The following is a 19,422-nucleotide window of genomic DNA, read 5'->3' as shown; positions in this document are numbered from 1 at the left end:
TATATCAAGAACATATATGAGACAAGTCTGCCATCAGGAGGAAACTGATGAATTTTTATCCTTCATAACAAATATTAAAAAATGAAATAAAGAATTTTCTACAGTTGCTATTTAAATTACATAACACTGATATATAACCAATGAAAAATGTCTACCCTGAAATTCACTTTTCAATAATATTGTTTGTACATTTTATAAATAGATATGAAGTGACTAGTCCAACGTAGCCCATTCAAGAAGACTAACGGGGCCCGATTTACATTTATTTCTTAAACTAGGGTAAAATTTGTATACAATGAGGTGGCATGGCTCTTAAGAGTTAATATGAGGGATTTGGGGGGAAAAATATATAGAGATGCCGATGTAATCAGCAAACGCCAAACCAAATAAACAGCATTTTCATCCTCCTCATGTCAATATCCTGCACGGCCTCTGCCAGTCCATCCCAATTTTACATTTGCTCTGAAGGCAAAAAGTTTTATTTTTTTTTAAGCTTTTATTTATTTATTCATGAGAGACAGAGAGAGAGGCAGAGGCAGAGGCAGAGGGAGAAGCAGGCTCCCCGCTGAGCAGGGAGCCTGATGAGGGACTGGATCCCAGGACCCTGGGATCATGACCTGAGCCGAAGGCAGACACTTCACTGTCTGAGCTACCCAGGTGTCCCAGAAGGCAAAAAGTTTTAAATATGAAAGTTGAGATATAGATGAACTGAGATTCTACTAATACAAAAGGCCCTCTGAGACACGCCCAGTTTTTAAGCCTCTAACAAAGTGACAATTAGTGAAAACCAGCCACTCCCTCCCTTCCCCAAAACTAAAGGCCATTAATCCTGTGGCTGATCACAGTTGATTTATTTTCCTTCTATGTGTTTTTCTTACAAAACTGTTTCTAATACCAGTAAAATATAACAGGTAGACTAGGCAACAGTCCAAGTAACTGGTAACTGACTGAGGAAATTATAAGTTACATTGCATAGAATAACATCAGAACAACGCTTGTTTACAAGGTGGCCGAACAGTTAAAAACAAGCTTCATGAAAGCTACTGTTAAACTCTTGTTTCACCAAAGCTTAACAATAGCTTTGTTAACAATTTCCAGATATTAACAAACTGACATGAATAAACTGTTAATAATTTATCAGATTTTTCAAGTAATCAAAAGCTAGTTTGGCACATCTTTTCTAAACCATCAAACGTGTACAAAATCCAACTCAGACACGTTCCTCATTGAGTTCTTTCTAATCTTCTCTTGCCACACTGCCACAGTAACAGAACGATACTGGCATTAAACAGCATCAAACTGCAGTAAAATTTACACATACTTAAGAACATCCTTTTAGTTAAACGGCTCTAGAGCTGGTAGAGCAGAAGCCTTTAGAAGGACAGGACGTAGGGCTCCCATGAAGAGGAAAGGAGGCACAAACATCTCCTCTTCTCCAGAAAAGCTCATTTCATGATTAATTACAGAGCTAGAGGTGAGGCTAGAAGCAAATGGCAATTAAGTCAAAGGTCTAAGACACCAGAAAAAAAATGTTATGGAAGTGAAGGGCCAAGTTGGAACAGGAGTAATTCAAGTGTTCTGGTTTTGTTTTGTTTTTTTTTTACTCTATTTACATCCACCAAAGAGGCTTTCAAGTATCTTACAATAAAAGAACACACATAAAAATTTAAAACCACAGAAATATAAATATATCAAATAAACTAGGACAAATGCCTGTTAAGTGGGTATTAAATAGATCTCTGAGCTTCCTGACATCCATGGCAAAAACAGAAACAGATATATAAAAATTTAAACAAAATTCTAACATATATATAATTTTAGTGTCATTACTCCCTTCCTTTCTTCTGAGTTGTTACAGAAATAATATCTTACCATTATTAAAAACAACTTTAGAAGTTACCTCCAAGTATCTTAATTTTTGGCAGTCTCTGTTAATAGACCTTTTTTCTTTTACATGATTATAATTATATTATCTATAAATCATTAACTTACCAATAATCAGCAGTATTACAATCACTGAGAATAAAGTTTACTGTATCTAAAAGGGCCACAAAATAACTTTTCTGTCCTGGTCTATTGCAAGATAGGCTGTTAAAACAAATCAGTAGTCTTACCTCATTAATATGCTTATATGTTTTGATCAAGTCAACAGAAAGTTTTCTCAAGGGAGCAGTTGCTGGGTCACGGAAGGTTTGGGGCATCCGCCTCTGTAACATGACAATATCAGGCATCACCTTAAATAGACAGAAAAGACTAGCACTTTAACTATACTTCACTGGTGTAAATCCCCTCTCTTCTGTAACCTGTGTATATGTATTTAAAAAAAAAAAAAAGACATCTACATTAGAAGATTATACATTCTCTCTCAGTTATCTCTTTCAACGGATTCCAATGAGGACAACCACTGGAACAAATAAATGAAATTAGAAGATAATGTGCCAGCTGCCCAAGGCCTTCGATCTTGTTCCTCAGATTAAACAGTAGGAGCACAGACCCTCGGGGGCCAGGAGACACACAGGATGCTGCCCAAAGAGGGCTTCTCCTCCATACAAGGAAAAGCTTCTGAATTATTCCTAAAGCCTCACTTGGTTGACAGCAGGCAAAGGCAAAGACAAACCCCACATTCAGCTACCCAGGACAGGATTTCAGGATCCACTTGGCCCCATGAAGCAAAGCAAGGTGGCCATGGAGCAGGAGCGGAGGATGGCACTGCAGAAGTGCAGCTCCCAGAACCCCTAGACCCCAGCTGAAATCTGCACTTGTTTCTTTCTTTTTTTTTTTTTTTTTTAAGTGGGCTCCCCATTCCTGAGATCAAGACCTGAGCTAGGATCAAGAGTCAGACACTTAACCAACTGAGCCACCCAGGAGCCCCTGCACTTGTTTTTTTAACACAACTGAGGAAAACGTGCTCTCACGGTAACATGCCCGACCTTACCCTCCACATTCCCTTTCCCCCTTAGCACCTATCACCACCTGATATACTATATTTACTCATTACTGGTTTTAGTTTTTTCTCCTTCTCCTTCCACTACACGAAAAACTCCATGAGGTCAGGGATTCCTTTGTTCAGCGTTGTATTCCCTTTGCCTAAAACAGTGGTGGGCACATAGATGTTTAATAAATTTTGTTGAATAAACAAATGAATCCATTATACCAAAATCTCTACTTACAATTACATTAGGAGCTGATCACAAATAAGTTCCAGAAAACACCTTAAAGCTCATGAAACTTTTAAAAACTAATTTCAACCATATTCCATCAACAACCCCCCACCCCCCGCTCCAATCCTAAACTGCATCACCTTCATCATCCAATAGGTAGTCAGAGTTCAACTGTGAGCTTCCTGCTAGATGGGGGATAGAGCAGGGACCACCCACCATACACATACTGGAATGGCATGTCAACGATCCTGGACTACCATTCATACCCCACTCTTCCACCAGTAAAGGGGTCCCAACTGGGATCAACAGATCCTCAAAACCAATTAATTATATCAAGGTACCTACAGTCACCACCACTAGCCATCCGTGGGGGTTCCTGTCTAGCTCTCACAGACACTTAAGGCAGTAAAATCTACTGAGCCAGAAGCCCCTAGAGCACAGCCCCTCTCCAAGGATGCTCAGGTCAATCTGACATGCGGAGAGACAGCAAACGCGTCATACCAAGGCCTCACAGAAATGTCTGGAGATTGGGATAATTAACCAACTTAACCCACACCAACAAAAAAAGAGAGTTGGTCTGTAAGGTGACAGTGGACCTAACAGGAAAGAATCACCATCCCCTTGGTATGAAAAGATGGAATGACCATGGCAGTTTCCCAGATACATGTTCTCTGAAACCAACATTAACTTTAGTTTCCTCTGCCTCTATACTCAAACTCTAAAAAGCTGTTATCCAGATGGTAAATTTACTGAATTACTATAGTAAGTTATTAATTATCTTTTCTCATGATCCTCTCCTCCTTAAGGTTCCAAATAAGGTTTAAGGGGGTAAAAATCTTCAGTGGTTCTAACTACTTATCTGAAAAGATAGCAGCAATTAATAATTCAATCTGAATTACTGAATTTTTCAAATATATACAGTTTCATTTTGCTAAATATTCAGAGTATGTACAGTGAGATTCACAGGACATTTTATTCTTATACTATTCCTTAGAGATGTAATTTAATGAATAAACAATATTGGTAATAAACATGTCGATTATTTTTATGTTAATGAATTCTATGAGCATTTAAAATACTGGAAAAGGTTTCCCTTCACAAATTTCCTTTTTTATTTTTTAAGACCCTGGCATTGTTTCCATGCAGGGAATTTACTCCAACAAGACCCTTCTTGGGAGTGCTGGAACGCAGCCGCACCCCACTATGAGGTCTCACAGAACCTCAACCAGTGAGGTATTATGTTACTACTGTAAGAGAAGTTGACAGAAGGTATAACTGCTAGAAACAAATGAATTACTTAAGTCATTAATAATAAAGTAAGAGTAGCAAGCATTTGCTACACACTCTGTTAGGAGCATACACATTTTTGCATCTCTCATATAATCCTCTCAACAATCTCCTGCGAATGAGTAGTTTTCTTGTCACCAGCTTACAAATGCGAAACCCAAGTCTCTGATGTGAACTGCGTGCCCAAAGTTCCCCAGCTCATAGAGAGCACAGGTAACATGGGATCCAAGATCCTGCAAAGTCCGAGGCTCTACACCATAACACTGGGCCAAGAGGTCCTGGTCACGTTTAGGCCTTGATTCTAACCCTTTTAGTTGAGTCATTTTTAGGCTACTTGTAGGACAACATAATTGAGTTATGCTTAATAATTAACACCAACAAAATAAGCATATGAATTTATTAAAAATAGTCATATACAAAACTGGGAATGTGTTTTAAGTTTTTAACTTGCCCATCTACAATTCCACTGGTATTTCAAACATCTGAAAAACAGAACCAGTGACTACATCTTTCCAGGAATAATTACTCTCACTCAAAACACCAAAATCACACAATCAAGACACCAATCTTTAATATACGGGACATATAAGAAACTGGATAGGAACATAATTTTGACTGAGTAACGATGGTTTTCCCACGCTCAATATGAGTGTGTGCCGTGTGTTTGGCATTTTATAAAATAATGCTAACCTCTTCCAAAGTTGGTCAACTCTGCCTATGAGGCCAAATGATTAGCTAATTCTAAATACCTTACTTTTCTTATGTACTTCTCACAACAGAAATTACTACTTCACGAGTATCTGTATACATAAACCAGATGTATTCTGCCCACAATCGGCCTTCAGACCAGACTACATTTCATAGTTGCAAATGGCACCTTGTACAGAGCAAGTGCCCAAACTTTATGGAAAGAACAAACTAAATTCTACAAACTAAGTAACACTCCCTTCACTAACTTTCATTGTGATTTCATGTTAGGTAGTCAAATCTTCTTTCGATACTGTGCTGCTGTAAGCACAAATCCACAATTAGGAAAAAAACATTTCCAAACACTTCGTTACACATCTACACTGGATTCAAGGCTGGCCCCTAAGCATTTAATGCTTTCTCCCTTTCCTGCTTCTTATCATCACAAAGCCAGAAGAATGTAGAGGAACAGAGCAAGCTTCCTTCTTCCCTTCCACAGTTAGAAGAAAACCCATGGTGTTCAGAGAACACAGGAAGGAGCTCATCAGGCTGAAAAGGGGCTGCTCCCGTCCCTCAGCCGCCCCAAATGTTCCCATAGCAAAATGGCAAGTTGATGAGCTATCCTACTGCTGCCTCAAGCTATCTGGCTCCGGAGTTAGAAAAACCCACATCCCCAGTGCTCACAGTTCTTGGACCTTTCTGGGTGCAAACACAGATCACAAAGTGAAGAAAAGCACAGTTTGCGTACCCTGCTTAAATCAGTTACAAGAGCTAAAACAATTTTTTTTTTCTTGAAAAGATTCCATAGTGTAAGCTGCAGGAATTTATTTAAAAACTGTTTTCTCCAGTGTGGAGGTGCCTCAAAAAATTAAAAAGAGAGCTACCCTATGACCCAGCAATTGCATTGCTGGGTATTTACCCCAAAGACACAGATGTAGTGAAAAGAAGGGCCATATGCACCCCAATATTCATAGCAGCAATGTCTGCAATAGTCAAACTGTGGAAAGAGCCGAGATGCCCTTCAACAGACGAATGGATAAAGGTGTGGTCCATATATACAATGGAATATTACTCAGCCATCAGAAAGGATGAACACCCAACTTTTACATCAACATGGATGGGACTGGAGGAGATTATGCCAAGTGAAATAAGTCAAGCAGAGAAAGTCAATTATCATATGGTTTCACTTATTTGTGGAACATAAGGAATACCATGGAGGACATTAGGAGAAGGAAGGGAAAAATGAAGGTGGGGGAATTGGAGGGAGAGATGAACCATGAGAGACTATGGACTCTGAGAAACAAACTGAGGGTTCTAGACGGGAGGGGGGTGGGGGGATGGGTTAGCCTGGTGATGGGTATTAAGGGGGGCACGTACTGCATGGAGCACTGGGTGTTACACGAAAACAATGAATCATGGATCACCACATCAAAAGCTAATGAGGTATTGTACAGTGACTAACCTAATAAAATAAAATTTTAAATTTAAAAAAATAAATAAAAACTGTTTTCTAGCTTAATACCTACTCTATCCATTTCATTATATTTATCTCATATTTTCATATATAATGAAGAATTAGGAACACTATTTTCTGCCTTTCTTGCTATTTTGAGAGCTACTGATACAGCTGAAAACCACAGGTAGCACACACCCAGAGTACCGGTGGAGTCTAAGATGGAAGGTACTGTGAAAATGCTCACGGCTCAAAGGGACCAAGCATTCCTAACATCAAGTATACTTTTCTACAATTACTTTTACTACATTTCTCTTGCTTCCTAAATTTATCTTTTGAACAAAACTGGGCACACCACTCAGTGCTCGCTTCGGCAGCACATATACTAAAACACACCACTCATATAACCAGAAAAGAAATGTTAAAGTTAGCTCATTTCAATTACTTGTTCAAAAAATCTTTGGGAGGGGGGGGAACCCTGATAGGATGACTAATAAGAAACCATTGAAATCAAGTAATAAAATTATGTTAAGTTTACAGCTAGACTTAAGTTTAGAGAAATTTAGGTTTGGAGGGGGGGTTATAGTCTAAGGTCCCAATCTTACGTTCAAGGAACAGACAGAAGGGCCCATGTGAACTGACTCACCTCACACAACTACATCATGAGTCAAGACCTTGAGCCCATGTCTTAGGACTTGCACAACATGCCGCATCACCACACAGTTTTAGTGTTTTACACTTCAGTTATGAGAAAAACTTCTTCTAATCTGCCTCATTAGGTTCAGAAATTTCTGGGGTTGGTAGAAATATCTGGCTGAATACTGTTACTTTAAAGACATTCTTTTTACATCATATGAATCTTTAAAAATATTTTATAACTTAAAATGGAAATACTAAATGAATTATTTATTTTAAAAATCACCCACAAATGTTAGTTGTATCTAAAAACAGGTACTGCGCTAACTGAATTACCTACTACAATAATAAAACCACAAAGTAACTCTAAAGGACTGGAATTTTTTCTAGCCCTCCGTAGACACCGGTGTTATAGAACAGAAGAGCACTGTGTCTGAGAAGAAAAGAACCTGGCCTGGACCTCCAAGTCTACTGCTTCAACACTTGGAGAAGTCACAGATGGAAGCTCAGTCCGTTCAGCTGTAAAATATTAAAAACAGGCACCCTGCCTGAGAGGCTGCTTTTTGAACTGAGAAAATGAATCCAAACATACTGCTTCTTAAAAGTACAGGTGACTCTTGAGCAATGCGGGAGTTAGGAACACCAACCCCCCACCCCATGCAATTGAAAATCCATGTGTAACTTTTGACTCTCCAAAAACTTACTTATAGCCTGCTGCTGACCAGAAGCCTTGCCAATAAACAGCTGATTAACACATACTTCATTTATTATACACTCTATTCTTACAGTGAAGTAAGCTAGAGAACGGAAACTATTACTAAGAAAATCATAAGGAAGAAAAATACATTTACATTACTGTATTTATCAAAAAAAAAAAATCCACGTCTAAGTGGGTTCGCTCAATTCAAACCTGTTGTTCAAGGGCCAACTGTACCATGCAAAGACTCGTTGTGCTATTACTACTTTTTGGATGTCCACAGAACTTTCTTCTGGTATACAAACACTTTCCAGCTTTGAACATTTGACCAATTCTCAAACATACACCTCAATTTACTACATAAAACAAATTCTTAGGTCTTGCCATAATTCATCTTATTATTAACTATGAATGTTATTCACATGCTACATACATTTTATAAATGCAAAGCCAGAACAACTACTGACAAAAATCTTAATACATACAAGGGATGCCCCCTAATCCTAATGCTACTTTACTATAGCCAATTTCATTAAAACCACATACTACTGAAATAGAAATAAAGCACATTTCCTTCAAACAATCCAGCATAAGAAATACACTGACATTTTCCAAGTTTCTGATCATTATTTGATATAGTAAATGACCTAAAGAAAACAGTGGCAACCCCAATTCCTACGTGCATGGAAAAAATCCTTGGTCAGCGTTCATCATACCCTCCCCATCCCAGTGGGGAAAGAAATTTTACCTCAACCATAGTTAGTAAAAAAAAAAAAAAATTCTCCCAAACCAAAAAATCAATGTAGCAATGAATGCAGTTAATTCAGGAAATATTATGAATGCGCACCTACAGACTTGCACATACACATACATGTATGTATAGCGAGAGATTTCCACACTTATTCTGTTAACCACCCATTTAAAAAAAAAAAAACAAAAACGGCTGAATCTCTAGTCCAAATATTAAAATGACCAGCAAGGTTAATTTGCATTATTTTTTTTTTCTTTTTCATTTTAAGAAGTTTCGTACTTACTGTGTTAACTGTGCACTAAAGTAGTTTATAACATCATAAAATCAGCTCTGTAAGTTTCTGATAATGGTGGACTCTAACTTGTTTTCCTATAACTTTATTTTTCTACTTACCCACCTTTTCATAAAAATAAGCTTTCAGTTTCTTCATTTTAACTAATATTTTTTAAAAATAACTTTTTCCCTCCCTATTACAGAATAAGAGAAGGTGGTTGTGGTTTATGGGTGTTTTTTAATTAAGTGGGATACACAGGGAAAAAAAGCCAAAAAACTTTTTAATGTATACTTATCATCTCTCGTCAATCCAGAATCTCATGTGGCATGTAAAACTGAAAACCATTAAACCATTTTTGTCTATTTACTGTTCTCCCATTTTAAGGAATAAACTACCACACCACCAAATAATTTCTGATACGTCATAAACTTACCTGGTTAGTTAGAGGTTGCTGAATCTGGTCAGAATAAGATAAGGCAGAAACCTGTTGGTCACTTATGTTTGGCTGGCGACGGTCACTGTACTGATGTGAATGGGGCATCTGTCCAGCCATCTGAAGGCCAGCAGCATGGAATGAAAATGACGGTGCAAGCCGAACAGATGAAGGTTTGCATGCTGAAGTCTCTCCTCCTACGAGAAGACAACAAGTGAAGTTGAAAGGATGTATTTATATCCTAATGTCTGCATCTTTTGACCTGATAGCGCCTTCCATAAGGACCTTAGGATGTTCGAACATATTAAAAACTTTTCAAACTACAAAGTGCAAACAAGAAACTACACTTGACACAACAGTCCTATGTTGAACGGTATAAAATATAGTGATTTAAGTGAGTGTCTATAAATCTGTACTAAGAGAAAATCTTAAGTAAATCTTTTTGTAAAGCAATAGGAATAACAACCCTTAATACTTATTTTCACTTATGAGATTTTCATCGAGAACTGTTAAGCTGCACAAGTAATCTTTGATTTCTTGAGAAAGGCCTCTCCGATGATCAGCTCCTTTGAAACCAATTCAGAGGAACACTGTTGAGATGCTGCTTTGGCACCTGCCAGGTGTATGCAATCAATATTCCAGCATCCCCCAAACCAAGTGAAAGATTTGTCTTAATGGTGCTCACCACTGACACCGGTAATTAAAAGTTGAGCATACAAACACACAGGCACAAATTCACAGGATGCTGGGTTCCTCCAAACTCTTCTGACACAGTCCTAAGAGCACCCAGACCTGGCAAGCTCACTGCAAGTGTGAATGGCCAATAATTACCCCACAAGTAGGCTTGGGACCGCAGTCATGATTTTCATCACAGACATGGAAAATTAACACTTGGTCAAAAGCACTTGGTAGCTAACTAATAAAAGTTAATTCTTCTTTAAAAAAAGAAAGAAAAGAAAAAAGAACTTTCTTCCTAAATTTAACCACACTTTTAATCACAGACTAAAGCCAAAAGGCGAAGTGCCAAACCCTGGTCAACAAACTGAGGACGCAGAATTCGTGTGCTTGTCTTCCTGAATAAACCAGCTAACTCCAACCATACAACAGACTATACTGTTCAGCACCATGGTACTTTTGCTAAAGTACTATTTGAGACATACAAGAGCACTGACCCAACAGTGCAGAGCACGGATGTTCAGCCAGACTGCTGCAGTTTGAAATTTCAGCTCCACGCTTACTGGCTGTGTGGCCTTGCACACCTAATTTCCTAAAAAATGAGAGTAATATCTACCTCAAAAGCCTGTGGTGAAGGTTAAGTGCTTTCATATGTGTAAAATACTTAGAATAGCTCTGGCAATTAATAAATGGCCCAATATTAGCTGCAACTGCTGTATTGTGATGTACAGTAAAGGATGATGGAGGGAGTACCCACTTTTGTGGGGCTAATGACCTCTAATGGAATGTCACATAGACTCCCCAAACTGAAGAGAACAAAGCTCAATTCTCTCAAAATACAAGTTCCACTTATTTTTCTACCACAGCAAATGACACCGTCTTCCACCCAGTCGACCAGAATCAAAGCTCCTGGAGTCAAGTGAGAGTTCTTTTCCTTCACAGACTAACCTCATGCAAATAGCCACCCAATCTTGCTGGTTCTACCTCCCATAACATTCAAATACAGTCACTTCTCATCTCCACTAACTCATGCGTCACTTAGAGGACTAAAACAGATTCCTGCCCATTTCTGATTTCTTCAGTAAGATACTAGAGTGACTTTTCTAAAGTGCACATCTCAAGGCCTATACGTGACTATAACCTGCCTTTGGCACTGCCTTCAGACCTTAGCTTCTGTCTCCTTCCATTACAGTATGAGGTCCCTAACGGACCCACAGTACATGATCAATAAATATTTGCTGAATAAGTAAAAGGACAGTGTTACTATCATCAAAGACGGGGTAATTTTCTAAGCATTTCATTACTCATACTAAAAAAATACAATCAATTTAATTACATAGAACGTTGTTCAGTTAAAAAAAAAAAACGGGGGGGCACCTGGGTAGCTCAGTCAGTTAAGTGTCTGCCTTCAGCTCAGGTCATGATAACTGGGCTCTCTCCTCAGCGAGGAGTCTGCTTCTCTCTCTCCCTCTCCCTCTGTGCTCTCTCTCAAATAAATAAATAAAATCTTTTTTAAAAAACTGGGAATTTATCCTAAGGATGTAATCGAGGACGCTCAGAAAGACAGGGAAGAATGTTTATCCTGGTATTGCCTACAACAGAAAAAAAAAAAAAAAGGAAACCTAAATGTCAAGTAATGGAGGGAAAGGGAGGCTTCACATTTGCGTGTCAAAACTCACAAAAAAACTGGGAAGGAATGTAAACATATATAAAAAAGATTGAGTTCTTTGATATATAAACAGCTCTTATAAATAAACCATAAAAACAGTAAGGCTCTAAATGACAAATTACTTAACCACTCTAGGTCTTAGTTTCCCTATCTATGCAGCAGAGTTATTATTATACTAACCCTATTCCCTTAGGTCTATTATGAAGTTTTTAAAATAAGACACCACAAGTAAGCCATGAATAATGGATCCTAGTACTTTAAAAAAATACTAGCTTCTATTATCAATGTCATTATTATAGACTATGTTTAAACTTATTTATAATATATAGAAATAAGTATAAAATCATTAGTATATAGCTTAAATAATTATCAATTGAACCTGTGACAAGGGAAAAAAAAAATGGCCATCATACCAGAAACCCCCCAACACCACTCCATGACCCTCTCAATCAATACCCAATTTCCTCTACCCCAAAGTTACTATCTTCACCTCCAAAACCAGATTAGTTATAACTCCACATAAATGGGTTTGTTCACTTCATGTTATGTTCGTAAATTGTGGTTTATTCATTAACATTACTTTTTGATATCCCATCATGTGAACACGTGATGATTTACTTATCTCTTTGACTTCTGATTGACAATTGGATTATTTCTAGTTTAGAGCTATTATAAATAATGCCACCAGGAAGAGTCTTGTTAAGTGTCTTTTGGTATATATAGAGATGCTGTTCTGCTGTTTTTCCCCCAGCAGTGTATGAAAAATCCCCTCTGTTTCATTCCTTCACTAACACTTAGAATCATTATTCTTTCTAATTTGCAACCATTACTGGAGGTGTGTAGTGGTACTCCACTAAGAGTTGAACTTGTATTTTCCCAGTTTTACTATGATCATCTTTTGATTTATTTAAGGCCAGTTAAATACCCACTTCTGTGAAAAGCCCATTCAAGTTGCTTTTCCATTTTTCTATCAAGAAAGTTTTTTTCTTATACATTTCTAAAACTTAAAACATTCTGTTTGTAACATATTTTGGGTATGAGCCCTTTATTGGCTGTAAGTGGTTTGCACTGTCACCCTCTTAATGGTGTTTTTTAACCAGCACAATGTCTTAATTTTATCACCTTTTGTTTTAGAATTAGTATTTTTGGTGTCCATTTAAGAAATGTTCCCTTATACCAAAGTGATCAAGAAATTCTACATTACCTTCTACAGTTGAGTTTCACCATTCACATCCAGATGGACAATGCTCTTGGATTGGATTTCTGTGCACGTGTACCAGAGGAATCAAGTTCCATTCCCCCACCACAACCCCAAACGGACATTCGATTGACTCAGGACCAATTATTAAAAAGATAAACTTTCCTCTGCTGCTCCGCAATGCCATCTTTATCATAAATGACATGCCCGGGGCGCCTGGGTGGCTCAGTCATTAAGCGTCTGCCTTTGGCTCAGGGCATGATCCCAGGTCGAGCCCCACGTTGGGCTCCCTGCTCCGCGGGAAGCCTGCTTCTCCCTCTCCCACTCCCCCTGCTTGTGTTCCCTCTCTCACTGTCTCTCTCTCTGTCAAATAAATAAATAAAATCTTTTTTAAAAAAATAAAGAAATAAACGACATTCCCGTATGTGTTTAGATCTGGTTTTAGATTCTCTATTCTGTTCTACTGGACACAGACCTACCTAGATTTCTTAAAACTTTGTGTAAGAACCAGCGAGTTTTAATATCCAGTAGAGAATTTTGTGGTTCCTCAAGAATGGTTTGGTTAGGGGTGCCTGGGTGGCTCAGTCGTTACACGTCTGCTTCAGCTCAGGTCATGATCCCGGGGCCCTGGGATCGAGCCCCGCATCGGGCTCCCTGCTCTGCGGGAGACCTGCTACTCCCTCTTCCACTCCCCCTGCTTGTGTTTCCCCTCTCTCTCTGTCAAATAAATAAATAAAATCTTTTAAAAAATTTTAAAAATAAAAAAAGAATGGCTTGGTTATTCCTAGCCCTTTGCATGCCCATGTATGATTTAGAATTAACTCATCAACAAAATCACAGAACAAAAAAACACATGTTGGCACTGTGGTTGAAACTGCACATGATCCAATCAATTATGTGCATTAAACTGAACAGTGGACTGTTCAATAGTTTTTTGCAATGATGAATTTATCAACATTGTCTAATAGGCAGCTACTAGCACTGCTAGGCATTTGAACAGTTTTATTTTTTCCTTCCTAATTCTTATTCTTCCTCTCGCCTTATTCTACTTGCTGCTGTCCCTCTAATACAGTGATGATCAGAAAAGGAGATACTGGTACCACTGTCTTACTCCCAATCTCAGGAAGCTTTCAACATTTCTCTCATATTGTGGTTGCTGTAGGTTTTTAATGGATAACCCATTATCAGATGAATCAAGTTCCTTTCTAGTCCTAGTTTGCTAAAACTTTTTCCTCACAAATGGATGCTGAATTTTATTAAATGCTTTTTCTGCACCCATTTTGATGACATCAGTTTTCTGATCTACACTATTAACATGGTGAAATACACTGACTGATTTTTTAATGTTAAACTGACTTTGCATTTCCTGGAACACAGTTTGTTCATGATTATCCTTTTTGTGATAGATTCACTGATGAAACCATCTGGCCCTAAGAGTTTTCTTTGTGGGTAGTTAAAAGTTAATAATTAATTAAAAGTTGTCTTTCTTTAATAGGACTACTCAAATTTTATATTTCCTGGTGTGTCTGTTTTGATAAGTTGTAGTTTTCTAATAGTATATCTTCATCTACATTTCAGACACACTGGCATCAAGCTCTTCATTATACCCTCTAAGATTTTCTATCAAGATGTAGGTATAATTGTAGTGATATCCCCTTCAATTCAGCTCTGGTTAACGAGGCCTTCTCCTACCTTGTGATCAGTTTAATCAAAAGTTTACTAATTTTATTAAGTAACCTCTTTTATATAGGGTTTTCTATTTCTGCTCTCATCTTGTTCTATCAATTAGCAAGAGAGGTATATTAAAAATACTCGTTTAAGCATGTTATTAGATTACATAAATTTAGGGTTGTTCCACCTTCCTGATGAATAAAACCTTCAGCATCATAAACAGCCCTTCTTTACTTCCAGTAATACTTCTCCTTGTCCGGTATTAGTATGGCTGTACCACGCTTTCTCTTACTCTTTGTGCGGTGTGCCTTCTGTCCACCCTTTACTGTCAACTCCCCGTTCCCTTATTATTTTAGATTTGTCTCTTATAAACAGTTTAAAGTTTATAAGTTTATTTAATTTATGAATGTACACTAATAAGAGTACATAAGTACACTGTAACGATACTACACTAGCACACTGTAACACATAACTGTAAGCTTAGCCAATATACGAATGTACACTAATAACCTTTCTATGTATTCCAACCGTTTTATGTTCCTTTCTTACCCTCTGCTGGACTGAAATTTCTATACCTCCCCGACATGCAAATTATTTTATTATTTTTTAGTTATCTTATACATTATAATATAGATTACTATCTTTGACTCATAAAAATCTAATTATTGTATACTATTGTTGACTTAGGTATGTATACACACACACACAATCATGAGACTTCAACTCATCATCCAGCATGGGTAGAATCAGACTCAGAGATACATTTGGAGGGAGAGATGGATGGATAAATTTTGTGATATCCAGAGAGCTATGAAAGAAATACAAAGAAATGGCTAGCTGTTACTTATTATGGTGATACTAGCTTCCTAAAATATGTGTTTTATTTTCTGAATCTAGATCCAATCAATTATGTGCATTAAATTCAACAAGCACTGAGAGGTTACTATGGCAGTGTTTGGGAGTGACAGTGACACCCATGATCTGTAATAGCACCTCACAAACTTTAATGTTCTTACAAATTGCCTTTGAATCCTATTAAAAATGCAGATTCTGATTCAGTACATCTAGGATAGGGCTTGAGAGTCTACATTTCTAACAAGCCACCAGATGATGCCAATGCTGCATCTAAAAAACAATATAATTGCTTAACTTAATAAAAGAAAGCTATTTTCCAACTAATCCAAGTAGCAGATAATCCAAACATAAACTATAATCCTGACTACCCAATACACCACAGGGCTGATTTCCTCCCCCCCAATAGATTTGCCTTCCTAGTTAGATATTTGGTTTTTTTTTTTTTAATCATTATTAAAACACTAGTAACACATTCCTGTGCAGAAGAGTGGTATACTAGGTGACAAAGAATCCAATGTTCTTTTTAAATTTTACTGTAGGTAATTTGAACATGGGTTAACAAGAAATAACTTTATGTTTTTCGCTTATAGAACTTTTTTTAGATGTTTAACTATACTACCTATCACAACTCCTTAGTAACATTACCAGTTGCAGGGCTGTATACAGGTGTATTTGCCATATGCTGTCTCCTTTCTTAGCTCAACTGCTGTGTGTGAAATGCAGAAAGATATGCAAGTTTCATTTCCTCCCACAATGCCAAAAAGTATTTAAGTTATCCATTCATTCATTCCTCTCTTACGATAAGACTCCAAGAAGGCAAACTAATATGAGAATTTGTCAGCCCAATTTAATAATTAGGCCCATTACCATGGCTTTTATTCTTTCCAACATTTCCATCTTCCCTCTCAATTCAAATGTTAGTAAGAACAAGGACTCAGTTCATCCTATGATGTAATAAAGTATTAGGTTGAACTATAGGAAACTGCTAATATTAGACCTCCTTTGGCCTACAAAACAGCAAGTTCATATGGTTTAACCTGACATCGATCTACACCATACTATATATAATCCTTGTCCAACTGAACTAAAAATTAGCTCTAATATTTTAGCCCAAGAATGTATCAAAATACATGCTGCAACATGAAGTCTTGTAATTTAATGATCATCTTATAATATTTAACCCAAAAGTATCTTCATAATCATTATTTGGAGTTCAGTTCCAAAATAAACAGTTTAAATTGCTGCCAAATAGTGTGAAAGACAAGTTGGAGAAAAGTATGCAAGTAGGGTCCTATCTGCAGTTTTTATTTCTTTCTGAACAATACAGATCTTTTTTTTTTTTTTACCATGAGCGTGTTTCTAAAATTTCATAAAAATTGTGTTGGTAAATAGCTTACTTAAAAACAAACAAACAAAAAAACCAAAGTAGCTCTTTCATTCCACTCAAGGTACTATGTTTCAGCAAAAACCTATAAAAACCAGAGACCATAACACTAGTAGAAATTAGCAGTGATTCTACAGAGAAGTGTTCTAAGAACAGATCTGAGACTGGGAGATGTGAAGCCACAAAAGGCAGAGGTAGACACAGAGCAAACATCAAACAGAAAAGCCTGGGAGCAGACCCTGAATGAAAAAACAGCCGTTTATTTACCTGTGATGTAAGACCCACAAGTAACTCCACCTGTAGCTAACTTAAATTTCTTTGGCTATTAATATGCGGCGAGAGGACCATTCTTGTGCTTATTTTAATCCACATTTGATTTCAAAGAGAAAGAACAATATTAAAGAACAAAAATAAATGAAAATAATGCGAGTTCATTACAACTATAACATCCAAACGGTGGAAACTCTTACGAGGCCAAGCTTCTGAGACGGACTCCCCTAAGAAAGGAAGGGAGGACAACCAAGACTACACGGGGAACGCGCAATGTCCCCAGCAACAAGACATGCCCGTAACAGACGAGAAGAAAAACGTCAAAGGAGTAACAGCCAACTTTAAAGGAGGTGCTGGGAACAGAGGCACAGGACGAAGAGGCTAGCGGAACGTAAGTCCACGAAAAAAGTTTTGTTCACCAAGATGTCATCAGTACCAAGAACGGTGCCTGGCACACGGCCTGCATTCAATAAATATTTGTTCAATGAAACAATGAACTGAATCCATCAGGAATATTTAGAATATGAAGAAATGGTTGAGAAAGGGAGGGAGAGAGCTGAAAGGGGGTAAGGATGAAAGAAGTATTTTTACAATGAGGGGCACATGAGTCAGAAAAAAGAACAGTCTAATCATAGCACAGGCTAGAGCTATTGCTCGACAGTCAATTTCTCTTACTCATTTTTGTATCCCAAGCACACAGCACACTGCATGGCTCCACAATAGGTGTTAAATAAATACAGATTAAAGTCAAACTATGTTAGGGCTCTGTCAATTATCTAATGATAAGGACAAATAAATTGATTTCTTGTTACCCTCTAGTTAGTGGCCAGTATTTGTCACGACAGAATGCGCATACACACACACACACACACACACACGCACACACACGGTTTGTTTTGACCTACTAGGCAAAACAGCATATTCAGTTGTCTACAAACACAATGAAATTGCTCATGTAAGATCTAAATAAATGCTCAGGTTTTTCAGTCTCAAACTTTTTAATTAAATTTGTGCATTATATTGTGAAGAACAACAATGGGACAGAGATTTAAAAAAAAAAGCATGTATTTTTAAAAACCTGTAACATCAGACTTCCACTTCTCAGCACTTCTGAGTGCCTCATAACTGAACTACCTCACTCACCATGAGTAGCTACAAAACTGGTCAGACACATGAAATAACTATTTCCAGACACTGGACAACAGGCAGCGCAGAGCTGTGATCCCTGAGAAGAAGGAAACAAAACAATCACCCTGGCTTTCTATCTGGGGACAATTTCCAGAGTACGATGTAGGGAGGGGGAGCCCAAATATAATAGCAGTGGTCTTGCTGAGTGGGGAAGACAGAGACCAGAGTTCATGGCTACAGAGCTGGCAGGAATTTGTGAGGTAGGCCACAGAAAGAAGGAAGCTTTGCAGAGAAGGTGCTCCATTAATCTACACCTAGAGATCCCCTTGACTCAAATACGAAGCTGCCCAAGCGGCAGGTGCAGGTCCGGGAGGCTAGGCAAAAACCAACTTGCCAGGGAGCAATGAAGTGAACTACTAGCACTCACACAGGACCGGGAGACAGTAAGTACTCCAATCAGCCAGGCTGGAAAAACCCGGAAAACACCACACACGTTCAAAACAGACCCCCAAAAATCCACACTTCAGGAGTAGAGCTATCCTGGCCCTCCAATAAAGGTTGCCGTCTGCCTGTCCCGACAGACACTGAAACATACCTCAAAGGGTCAATGGTGTGCAGTCTGCCAGGACAAAATTCAACACCTTTTAAAGGGCAACAAAACCCAGATGCTCAACTACCTTGCATTCCTAATGCCCATATCCAATCAAAAATCACCAGGCAACAAGGTGTGCCTGGCTGGCTCTGTCGGTAGAGTAGGCGCCTCTTAATCTCAGGGTTGTGTGTTCAAGCCCCATGTTGTCTGTATTCAGGAGGAAAACAAATCCATCTATAGATCTAGAAATGATAGAAATAATGAAGTTAGCAGAGAAAAAACAGGTATAGAAAGGTTTTAAAATATAAGGGAAAATGTAAACAAAACAAGAAAAAACAGTAAATCTTGTTTTTTTAAGTTTATTTAAGTAATCTCTATACCCAACAGGGGGCTCCCACTCAAGACCCCAAGATCAAGAGTCACATGTTCCTCCAACTGAGACAGCCAGGTGCCCCAAAACAGCAAATCTTAATAGATAAATAGAAACTATAAAAAGAAACCAAATGGTAATTCTAGAAATGAAAAATAACTGTAAATAGGGGCGCCTGGCTGGCTCAGTCAGTGGAGCTTGCAACTCTTCATCTGGGGGTCATGAGTTCAG

The 19,422-nt window shown here is 37.9% G+C and overlaps 1 protein-coding gene across 8 annotated transcripts in view; it reads right to left on the bottom strand.

The window, feature by feature from the left end:
- DYRK1A (dual specificity tyrosine phosphorylation regulated kinase 1A) overlaps positions 1-19,422 on the bottom strand; it is a 148,777-nt gene that overhangs the window by 30,565 nt on the left and 98,790 nt on the right. For 5 of the 8 annotated variants that reach the window (XM_027585114.2, XM_027585106.2, XM_027585111.2 and 2 more), the window contains 2 exons: positions 9,380-9,576; positions 2,115-2,234 (listed from right to left, as the gene is read on the bottom strand). In XM_027585114.2, the coding sequence (XP_027440915.1) occupies positions 2,115-2,234; positions 9,380-9,576 (317 nt within the window). Of the gene's footprint in view, positions 1-2,114; positions 2,235-9,379; positions 9,577-12,927; positions 12,947-18,906; positions 18,928-19,422 lie in introns of those variants that run through there. The other 3 variants (XM_027585109.2, XM_027585113.2, XM_027585110.2) reach the window with 3 other exon arrangements.

This window comes from Zalophus californianus, chromosome 1, assembly GCF_009762305.2.
Source record: "Zalophus californianus isolate mZalCal1 chromosome 1, mZalCal1.pri.v2, whole genome shotgun sequence".
Classification (NCBI taxonomy): domain Eukaryota; kingdom Metazoa; phylum Chordata; class Mammalia; order Carnivora; family Otariidae; genus Zalophus; species Zalophus californianus.
Note: the sequence above shows the minus strand (reverse complement) of the source record. Positions and strands in the feature narration are given on the sequence as shown.